Below are 11012 nucleotides of genomic sequence, written 5' to 3'. Positions count from 1 at the left end.
GGGCAGTGTTGGCCGCGCCCTGCCCTGCTCGGGCACATCCACCCATCGGCCCGAGACACGGGGACTGGGTCCGCTCCCGCTGCTTCCACACACGGGGTCTGGCCTGTGGCCCCCAGGGCCATGAGCCCTGACTGTGGGTGTGATGTGCCCCCCTGACCCACTGTGGCGGACTCTGTGCCCCATCCTACTCCTGCAGGTGTGATGGGCCTCTTATGACACTCCCATCCCACAGGCAGTAGACCCCAGCCCCTAGCACAATGTGGTCCTTCCTGCTCCATTGGCAATGGGCTCTCTCCTCCCATGGAGGTTAAGTCCATTAATGGCTATTAACCAGGATGGGTAAGGCATGGTGGCCCTAGCCTCTGTTTGTCAGAGGTGGAGATGGTTAGCAGGAGAGAGATCACCTGATCACTGCCTGTTAGATTCATTCCCTCTGGGGCACCTGGCATTGCAAAAGTGATGAATGGTGCTATTTTCTCTGAAACATCAGGAATGAAAGTACAAGGGAAGGTAACAAACATGTCATGAAATGCATAAGGTGATTTGTAAGCTGTTTATCCCAGCTTCATTGTCTCAGTCGATAAATGTTGGAATAACTCACCTTAACACTTTGTCCAGCCTAGGGGGCAATGGAAAGTCCTGCCACTGACTCAGCGGCGTCCATTGTCACAGGTATATATGTGCTAGTGTAACTGTAGATATTGATCTAGAGAGCTAGGACCGTGCTTCGTCAGCAATAAACCTAGCCAGGCACCTTTACAACTAAACCAAGTCTTGTGGTCATTGCGAGGTCAATCAGAGCCTGCTGTACAGGCTGTCTGGCCAGAGCCAGTGCAGCATGCAGAAAGAACACTGTTGAACATCTGACGATATTGATTCCATTCCAAGTTTCTTCCACACTATATTTTTTAAATTCATATGGACCTCCTTTGCTGGCAACCCAGAACGTAGATACCTTATCAAACTCTGCGGATTTTCAGGAAGGGATTAAGGAGGGTCCCTAGCACATAGCTTTCTGCCATGTTACATCACAATTCCTACAGAGGGCTTGCTTACTTACCAGATCAATGGTTGAGGTCACCAATGTCACCAGATGTTCAGCTGTGTGTGTGTGTTCTTTCTGCATGCTGCACCGACTCTGGCCAGATAGCCCATAGAGCAGGCTCCGATCGAACTGTTAAAAACACCTAAGACAGAACTGGGGAAGAACTGGACCCAGTGTCTGGCCTATGAAAGGAATATCTGAATTCTAAGCTGCAAGCAAAACAAGTTTGTCTTCCAGAATCTCTGCAACCTGCTTAAAACAACATTTTTGGGTGAGAAACTACTACTTGTAGCTACTTTCTTTAGTGTATTAAGCTTAATTTGCGTGTGTGCTTTATTTGCTCAGTAATCTACTTTGATCTGTTTGCTATCCCTTATAATCACTTAATAAACTTATTTTGTTTTCTAAAACCCAGTTTGTGCAATTTATAGGGATCTGGGGGTCACAGTGCATCACAAGCTAAATATAAGTCAACAGTGTAACACTGTTGCAAAAAAAGCAAACATAATTCTGGGCAGTATTAGCAGGAGTGTTCTAAGCAAAACACGAGAAATAATTCTTCCGCTCTACTCCGCACTGATTAGGCTTCAACTGGAGTATTGTGTCCAGCTCTGGCCGCTACATTTCAGGAAAGATGCGGACAAATTGGAGAAATTCCAGAGAAGAGCAGCAAAAATGATTCAAGGTCTAGAAAACATGACCTATGAGGGAAGATTGAAAAAAATGGGTTTGTTTAGTCTGAAGAAGAAAAGACTGAGAGGGGACATAACAGTTTTCAAGTACATAAAAGGTTGTTATAAAGAGGAGGGAGAAAAATTGTTCTTAACCACTGAGGATAGGACAAGAAGCAATAGGCTTAAATTGCAGCAGGGGCAGTTTAGGTTGGACATTAGGAAAAACTTCCAAACTGTCAGGGTGGTTAAGCACTGGAATAAATTGCCTAGGGAAGTTGTGGAATCTCCATCATTGGGGATTTTTAAGAGCAGGTTAGACAAACACCTGTCAGGGATGATCTAGGTAATACTTAGTCCTGCCTTGAGTGCAAGGGACTAAACAGATGACTTCATAGAATCATAGAATATTAGGGTTGGAAGAGACCTCAGGAAGTCATCTGGTCCTGCTTTGAGCAAGGGGTTGGACTAACACCAGTTAATTCATCCCAGCCAGGGCTTTGTCAAGCCAGGCCTTAAAAACCTTTAAGGATGGAGATTCCACCACCTCCCAAGAGCCAATGCCTGCCTAGTCCACAGTGAGTGACCCCTGGAGCTCCCAGGAGAGCCAAGGGAAGGGAATGCAGAGCTGCCAGGACAGGACATTCTGGTCTGGTGCCTAAGACATCTAGGATAATCCTCGATAGTGACCGACTCTCACTAACACTTGCAGTGAGTGATGTTCCCAGCTGACTCATAACCAATCCTGCGTCATTCCGGGGGCAAAGCACCTTTACAGCAGCAATGAGACCCAGCTAGAGATGACTGTGTCACAGGCTGGTATTGGAACAGAGCAGAGGACATCTTACTGTCTTGGTGCTGGCGGTGGGACAGCAGACATGGACAGATCGGATGTCTGAGATTTCGTGCTGAACGTTTGGAATCCCTTGATCCATCTCCTGTACTCCTCTCTCACCTGAAGAGTGAGGGACACAGTCACTGCACTATGTAACTAACACAGAGGAGATCAGACATGGCCACTGCGAGGCCGATGAAGGTGCTGGGTGGGCACTGATGGGCTGTGGGCATTACCTGGTCATTGAGGAGACAGTGCACCAGGAAGATGAAGGCTCCCTGCAGGCTGCTGACGATGGTGAATAAATACGCCATGACTGTGGCTGCTGGGCTGACTTGGAGACCAAGGCTCCATGTGCAGCCCAGAATGAAGAGCTGGGCGATGGCTTTAAAGGTCAGTAACCTGGATAAAGGCAGATGGAGAGATCCCATTACAATAACTCTATGGAGAGCAATTGGGTCAGGAGGATCCAGGCAGAGTAGGGTGGAGCTACCATCTCTGGCTTTCCTATGTGGGACAGGGTTACTGTCAATACAAACACACTGGGAATTCATTCCTATGGATCCTAGATATGCTGTTCCCCTCCTGCAATCCCCCACACCCTCCGGTGCCAAGGACCTTCCAAACCAAGACATCTGACCCTCCAGGACTGTTTTGTTGCCCTCTCACCTGTGGTCTCTGACAGCGGACACATCTTCATTGAGGGAGGAGAGTCTGTTTCTCAGGATCCACAGGGTCAGCACAAAGAACATTATATTTATCTGTGGGAACAGTGGGAAATATTTCCTGTAAAACATCCCATCCAGGGCCAGTGACACCAGCTGAGGCAGAGAACGATCCCAGGGGACCGAGCCGAACGCTGCAGAACCGGGGACTGCTCATTTCCAGTGGGAATTATCCCCTCCCCGTAATATCCCCTGGAAGCTCTCAGTCCGTCCCCTTGCATAGAGCTGGCAGCACAGCCAGGGCTGAGATGGATCAATGGGATCACAGAGGCCAGATGCTGCTCAGAGTTCAATATGGAGCCTCTCCAGTGAAGTCAGGAGTTATTTGGGGTTTACACTGATGTAACTGAGAGCAGGATCCGGCTCAGAGATTCCAGATCCTGCCTGTAGAATACTCCTTGCCATTTTCAGACTGTAACAAATTCCCCCACCCCTCCAACTTCCCCAGGGGTAGGGAGGAATATATAGGGACATTTGTTTCCTCCCCTACAAAAACCACTGCAGAGTGGAGCCCTCTCCCTTCCTTGTTCCTTGGGTCATTAACTCAACTAGACCAAACTCTTCTGTCTTCACTTGGCAAAACTCCTGCTGATGTCCCTGGGAGCTGTGCCTGAGTAACGGCTGCAGGCCTGGGGATACAGCACAGGGACTCATCCAGGGATTGACCACAGCCGATGAGCCAGGTGGGACCTAACTGGGTCTTTCCTTATGTTTTATGGGCCACATTCCCCTCCCTGCTTCACTGAAATCAATGGGGTCTCAGAGGTGAGAGGAGAATGGGGCCCTGTGGTTCTGTGAAGTACCCACCAGGATTATGGCACAGACTGGACCCAGGAAGCTCCAATGAAAGCCTCTCTCCAGGCTGAGCCAGCAGCTACAGGCAGGGAGGAAGAAGAAAGTGACTTTAATGGGATTACTGCCTTTTTTCAGCCCCGGGGGCAGAGAGGGAGTGTCACAGGGCAGCTGGGTCTCAAAAGCGAGATGGATCTCAGCCTGCCTGTGACATGGCCGACTGTCTTGCAGGTAGCAGGCAAACAGCCCTCCCCATGTGCCTCAGCATCTCCTGCTTTCGGCCACCACTTCCTCTTCCACCTCCTCAAATGACCCTTTCTGGCGGATGGGCACAGTATTGATGGAGGGCCAGACATGCAGCGGAGGGACCTTGGCCTAGCTGCACTGAAGGAAGTGGAGCTGCCCTGATTTACACCAGCTGAGGATCTAGCCTGGGATGTCTAGAACAGACCACGCCCCGTTTTAGTGGAGTCACTCACTTTAGAGAGGGGATGCTCAGGGATTTGCTCACAGTAAGAAGGTGCATTTGTTTCCTACCCACCAGCCCCACAAACCCAGCCTGGGAGCTGGGAGTCCAGTGGGATCTTTCTGGCTTGTTCTTCCACATCGTCAGTGGGATGAGGAGTGTAGATGTCTGACAGGGGGCACCTCAACTCTGGGCAGCTTAGTGTCCCTGGGGATGGGAAGGGTCCTGGGGGGACATTCGGGTCCCGGGGGGACATTCAGCTCCCAGGCAGGGTGAGCAGGGAAATCTAGATTCAAGTCAGACCTGGGGTGAGCCGGACAAGCACATGGAAGCCACATCCTAGCTCCCCTTCGGGGTGGGCGTGCATGTACTGTGTGGAAGTTCCGTAGCCTTCAGAATTCACCCCTGCAGAAATAGCCACCACTAGGGCTGGGAATCCATAGCCGAACAGGTACATGAATCTCTTCTTGAACTGGCTGGCGCTGGTGTAATTCACGACCTTCAGCTTCCTGATGGTGAGGAAGAGGTGCAGCCCCTCCAGTAACATCCAGGTGAAGCAGGCCAGGAAGAGGTCATGTAGGAGGCCAGCAATGACAGCACACACCACCTGGGGCAGAGAGAGCCCCGGGACACTGCGATGGGGAAGAGAAATGCTGAGTATGGGGGGGGGGGGTCACACCGGGATTCTTGTTAGCACAGCTCTCCAGGTATAGTGCTCCGTGACCTAGAGATGGAAGGTACCTTGGTTTCTGGAGAGTCCTGTAGGTGCACATTGCTGATGCAGGAAGGGAGCGGAGATTAGTGGTTAGAGGAGGGGAGCAGGGCTCAGGGGATCCAGGTTCTGTTCCCAGCCCTGCCACAGAGTCCCTGGCTGACTATAGGCAAGTCATGTAGGAGAGGAATCGAGGCACAGGGAGACTATGACATAGGGATAGAACTGGATGAACTCCAGGGATTGTGGACACTCAGAGCACTGTGCCCAGTGTGGAGGGGCCTAATGGGGTGGAAACAGCCCCCCAGGAATCCCCATTGTGGCCTGCATAGCCCAGAATCCAGGATCACAAAGGGGTTCAAAGCCACACACCCCAGCCCTGCTGCAAGTGGAGGAACAGAGCAGGGGAGAATCAGGCCGTACCTGAGTGTGGATGCAGGTCACCTAGATGAGGAAGAGCAGGTTGGCCAGGAAGAGGCAGAGGCAGAGCTGCAGGTGGAGGGAGGTGCTGACGTTGCGGATGGAGCGGCACAGGAGGAAGGTGAGGATGGCGAGGAAGAGGCACAGCAGGGAGAGGGTCAGTCCCACGTAGGTGATGATGGTCAGTGGGGAACTCTCCTGTAACACAGCAAAGGGGAAATCACCAGTGGACCCCCAGCCGAGCCCCCTCAGCTCTGATTCAGCCTTTTCCCCAGCAAAGCCTCCAGTCGCTCCAGGGAGAGCTTTACCCACGGCTGAGTGAGGAGCTCAGGGTCCTGCCCTGTGACCCGAGTCTCACGGTGAGATACCGTCACTGCAGTGGGAGCCATTAGGACAGCGAAGATGGAGAGATGGTCACAGCTGCAGGTGGTGTGAGTGCTGTTCGTGTGCACGGCGGTGCAGCCGTCCAGAGACCAGCTGCCGCTCTCGGCCACTACTTTCCAGTAGATGCAGACAGGACCGGCACTAGGGGTTTTAGCACCCTAGGCGCACGGCAATTTCGCCTCCCCACGCGCTGGTCCCCCGACTCCGATGGACCTGCCACAGTCGTGTCTGCGGAGGATCCTGCTGGTCCGCGGCTCTGGTGGAGCTGCCGCAGTCGTGCCTGTGGGAGGTCCACCGGAGCCGCGGGAGCAGCGGACCGTCCGCAGGCATGACTATGGCAGCCCCACCGGAGCTGTCTGCCGCCCCTTCCAGCAAAATGCCACCCCCTAATAATCCTGGCACCCTAGGCCATTGCCTAGGCCGCCTAAATGCAAGCACTGGCCCTGGATGCAGAAAGCCTCTTCCTCCTCTTTTTTGGCCTGGAAACACAACAGAATCATCCGCATCCTCATGGGAACACAGAACATTGTTTCTGTTATCACGTCTATTGCAAATCCGAGGCCACTGACAGCTCCATGGCTGTCCCCACACAGCCCCCAGTGCCCACTGGGGCCATCCCAGTGGCAGCAGAGAGAGAACACAGATCCTGCTGCTGCAAAAGCCCAGACCCTGCTATTGGAAAAAAGGGTAATAAATCCTTGCCAGCCAATAGCACAATAAGGAATGTGAGCTGAGCAGTTCCGATAGCGTCCAGCAGAGGGCAGTGCTGTGTGCACACATACACATACGCACCCTAACCACTTCATTATCGTATCAAAGAGTTTCATGCTGACTCCCTGAACCCCACTATCTACACAAAGCGGCTTTCCAATTATTCCGGCTCAGGGGTGAGCTAGGTGGAGCTCTTACCCTAGAGCACTTTGCACAGCCCTGTGTCGTGCTGTGACCCTCGGTAACCTCCTCCAGTAACACAGCCCCAGTGCATCAGGAATAAGGAGGCCTCCTCTTCTCAGGACCACCAGGAGCCAGAAAGGCAGCACGGTCCAAACGCCCAGAAGGAGATGGTGCCTTCTATATACCCCTCTGGAGCCCCAGCTATGGAGCAAAGCGAGGGGCTCTCCCTCCACGCACCTGTCTGTAGAGCAGGGTGAAGTTTGCGGGTCTGGAGAGGTGAATGGGTCTCCCGTCTCCGACGGCCCCACTCACCACCCTGGAGTTGAGGTGACTCTTCCCCAGCTTCCCACCACCTGGTTGATTTCCCTTGCTCAGACATCTTGCATGGATGATGGAGTCCAGGGTGGAGTAGGAAATAAAAGCAGCAGCCCCCAAACCTGCTGGGAGAGAAGATGACCCCTCATTAGGGAGATGGAGTTGCTATGGCAAAGAATGAGCCGGCCAGCTGCCCAGGGGTCACAGTGAGGATTCGGGGCCCTGAATAGGCAGCTGAGGGTCCACGTTATTCTGGACCCCCACATCTCCATTGGGGGTCTATCTAGACTAGGGTGTCCTTGCCCTTTCCATTCTCTGGGCTCACTTCATACCAAAGACCCTCTCATGAGCCATCTCCCCTCTGTACCCCCATATCCCCAGTGCTTGCGGCTCAAGCTGTGGGACAGGCAGGAAAGAAGGTGTCAGCTTCATGGCCCAAGGCCTGAGAACCACTGGCTCAGCCAGCAAGGAGCACTCCAGGGCTAGAGACAGCAGCCCGGGCCAGCCTGGGGATCCATGGAGAGGGAGGAAGGAACGGGGGAACCCAGACTGGGGTTCGGTGCCAGGGAACCGCTCTGTGCCGTGGTTTGGGCCCTGGGTGTCGCCATCCCCAGGATGGTACCTTGTGTGGCTGCCCCGGTGACCGTATCACAGTGCACGTCCATCGTCTCCTCGTGAGCTCTCAGCGTGAAGACTTCGCTGGGCTGGCTGCAGTTCCCTGTGACGAGCCACGTCTGCATAGCTGCGGGGCGTGGGGGTGAGGAATGACAGAGCCCCTCGCTGTGAAACCACTTCCGTGGGAATCTGTCCATTCTGGTTCAGATCCACCCCCATCCCACTCCGCTTGGAGCCGGAGGGGTTTCAGAGCACTTCCGCACTATGGGAGGGGGAAGTTTGGTGCCCCTCCCCGCCCTGAGTTGCACTGATCCCCCCCCATTCTGGCTGTGTCTCCCTGGGGATGCTGCACCCCAGCAGGGGGAGTAGTGTGAGTGGGGGGAAGCACCTGGCTCAGCGTGGCAGCCCCTAGTGGTGAAATGCCAAATTTTACATTTAAACCCTTCTCGGGCATTGCTGTTGCTCCTGGGGCACTGGCGGGGCTGGGTGATATTTCCTGGTGCAGGGGCACCTGCTGCAGGGTTCTCTGTCTGTACTGAACACAGGCTCACATCACAATGGGATATAGGCTCTAACTTCCAATGGATTTGGGGCACAGAGTGTAGCCCCATATCTCACAGCAGCCAGCAGGTGGCGCTGAGAGCCACACGTCCCCCCTCACCCAGAGACTCTGTCGTCACGTTCTGTGTTGTCCTCTCCAGAGACCGGAGCGCAGTGGCCAGTGCAGCCAGTTCCGCGCTCTGCGGCAGGACCATGACGGCCGACCTGTCCATGTCTCCGCTGTCCCAGAGGGAGGTGCTGTTCAGGAGGCATTGAAAGGGAGAGTCACGTTCTGGGGACAGGAAAGGAAAAGCCCTGGGAGCGAGGCATCCGGGGGTTCAGGTGCCACGTCCCATGTGTTCCCAGGGGGTGTCGGGCATCACAGCCAATGCCAGTTCAGGGGCTGCAGTGCTCTCAGAGGGGAAGCCCTATACAAGGGAGGTTCACTGAGTCTGACTCAGGGCCCCACTGGGACCTGAAGCTAACTGGGGCTAGAACCCTTTGTCCTTTCTTCTTCACTCCTGCTCCCCCATCCCTCCATTACAGATGCCAGGGAACAACATTGTCACAAGCCCATGGTTTCCTAGGCTGTCTCTATGCTGCATCAGGCAGCTGCTCAGAAATGTCTGGCAGGGCAGGGATAGGGCACAGATCCTGCTGCCTGCAACACTCAGGTCACTGACAGATGAGTTGAAGGAGGATCCCCATTAACTGTTAGCAGTATAGCACCTCTGATGAACAACAACAGTTCTGAACACTAGAGTGCGCATGTGGGTGGATAACACAAACGTGCACTCACACAAACACCACTAGTGGGTGCACCCCCCCTCCCCACAGCAGTGGAGGGCACAGATCTTGTCTGAGGAGTATCTATATGTCTCCCTCCCCTTCAGTGAGACTCCTAACCTGGCACAGCAGCACGCAGGGCTCTGGGACACACTCAGGGGCACTAGCCTGCAGGGCACATTTAAGGGGCGGAGCCTCACCTTTCCAGTGATAACGCCGCACTCCCATCTCCAGACGTGGACATGAAACTGTCTAACGTTGAAATAAAGAAAGAGCAAAAACTGCTGCTCCTGCTGCTCCGCTTTCCCTGCAGAGAGACCCAAGGCAGAGGGTGAGTTCTGCAGCTGCGGAAGGGCGATCGACATTGGTGTTTGCCTTATGCAGGGACCTGATCCTGACACCTCACACTGAGTGAATAAAGCTTTTATATCGGATGTGTCCAGGACATGTACAATGGTTCTGTTGCCACAGCGAAAGGTTCGTGTGAGAAAGGAAACAGTTTCTAGTAATGGCTGGAATACATCAAGGTTTGGGACTAAGTCCTTTTTTGTTCATATTGGTGCTGGATGCATTGACAGAAAGCAGCCAGAGAGGAGTGTCATAACCTTAGTCCCAGATTTGGACCTTAGCGTCCAAAATATGGGGGTTAGCATGAAAACCTCCAAGCTTAGTTACCAGCTTGGACCTGGTACTTGCTGCCACCACCCAAAAAATTAGAGTGTTTTGGGGCACTCTGGTCCCCCTGAAAAACCTTCCCTGGGGACCCCAAGACCCAAATCCCTTGAGTCTCACAACAAAGGGAAATAATCCTTTTTCCCTTCCCCCCTCCAGGTGTTTCTGGAGAGATACACAGACACAAGCTCTGTGAAACTACACAGAGTGACTCCCCCTCTCTGTTCCCAGTCCTGGAAACAAAAAGTACTTTCCTATTCACCCAGAGGAAATGCAAAATCAGGCTAGCAAATCCAACGCACACAGATTTCCCCTGATTTCTTCCTCCCACCAATTCCCTGGTGAGTACAGACTCAATTTCCCTGAAGTAAAGAAAAACTCCAACAGGTCTTAAAAGAAAGCTTTATATAAAAAGAAAGAAAAATACATACAAATGGTCTCTCTGTATTAAGGTGATGAAATACAGGGTCAATTGCTTAAAAGAATATTGAATAAACAGCCTTATTCAAAAAGAATACAAATCAAAGCACTCCAGCACTTATATTCATGCAAATACCAAAGAAAAGAAACCATATAACTTACTATCTGATCTCTTTGTCCTTACACTTAGAAACAGAAGACTAGAAAGTAGAAACTACTTTTCCAAAGCTCAGAGAAAGCAGGCAGCCAGAAAACAAAGACCCAGACACAAACTTCCCTCCACCCAGAGTTGAAAAAATCCGGTTTCCTGATTGGTCCTCTGGTCAGGTGCTTCAGGTGAAAGAGACATTAACCCTTAGCTATCTGTTTATGACAAGGAGTCCCCTGGCACATGTCTTTTCCAGATGTTGTAGTGCTCCGTGTTGGGAGAGGAAAGAGGAAGTGAAGGAAGATGCAGAGAGACACGGAAGTGCATATTGGAAAGAAACAGCATGAAAATCAGCAGAAGAAATCAGAGTATATGGGCTGTAGATTCAGTGCTCTCCTGCAGGAAGACAAGGGGTATGTAAGTCTGGGGACCAGCTGCTAGCAAAACTACAGAAGTTTTAGAAGGTTTGATATCGATTTGTAAACACCTAGAAGATAATAAGGTGATAAGTAACAGTCAGCATGGATTTGTCAAGAATAAATCCTGTGAAATCAACCTGACAGCTTCCTTTG

At 52.4% G+C, this 11012-nt stretch overlaps 1 protein-coding gene across 1 annotated transcript; it reads right to left on the bottom strand.

Annotated features, from left to right (window-relative positions):
• Nucleotides 1-2525: 2525 nt before the first annotated feature.
• LOC115642085 (adhesion G protein-coupled receptor E3-like) lies at nucleotides 2526-9503 on the bottom strand. Its single transcript, XM_030545473.1, is given in 13 exon segments — nucleotides 2526-2587; nucleotides 2590-2671; nucleotides 2788-2953; nucleotides 3221-3312; nucleotides 4084-4150; nucleotides 4906-5141; nucleotides 5670-5864; nucleotides 6035-6171; nucleotides 6496-6529; nucleotides 7182-7381; nucleotides 7882-8001; nucleotides 8536-8672; nucleotides 9401-9503. Coding segments are annotated over 13 exon segments (1572 nt in total). The 5' UTR covers nucleotides 9445-9503.
• Between the last annotated feature and the right edge of the window lie 1509 nt (nucleotides 9504-11012).

The sequence above is a fragment of the Gopherus evgoodei genome, unplaced genomic scaffold, assembly GCF_007399415.2.
Source record: "Gopherus evgoodei ecotype Sinaloan lineage unplaced genomic scaffold, rGopEvg1_v1.p scaffold_37_arrow_ctg1, whole genome shotgun sequence".
NCBI lineage: Eukaryota > Metazoa > Chordata > Testudines > Testudinidae > Gopherus > Gopherus evgoodei.
The sequence above is the reverse complement of the archived record's forward strand: the minus strand, read 5'-3'. Positions and strand labels throughout refer to the sequence as shown.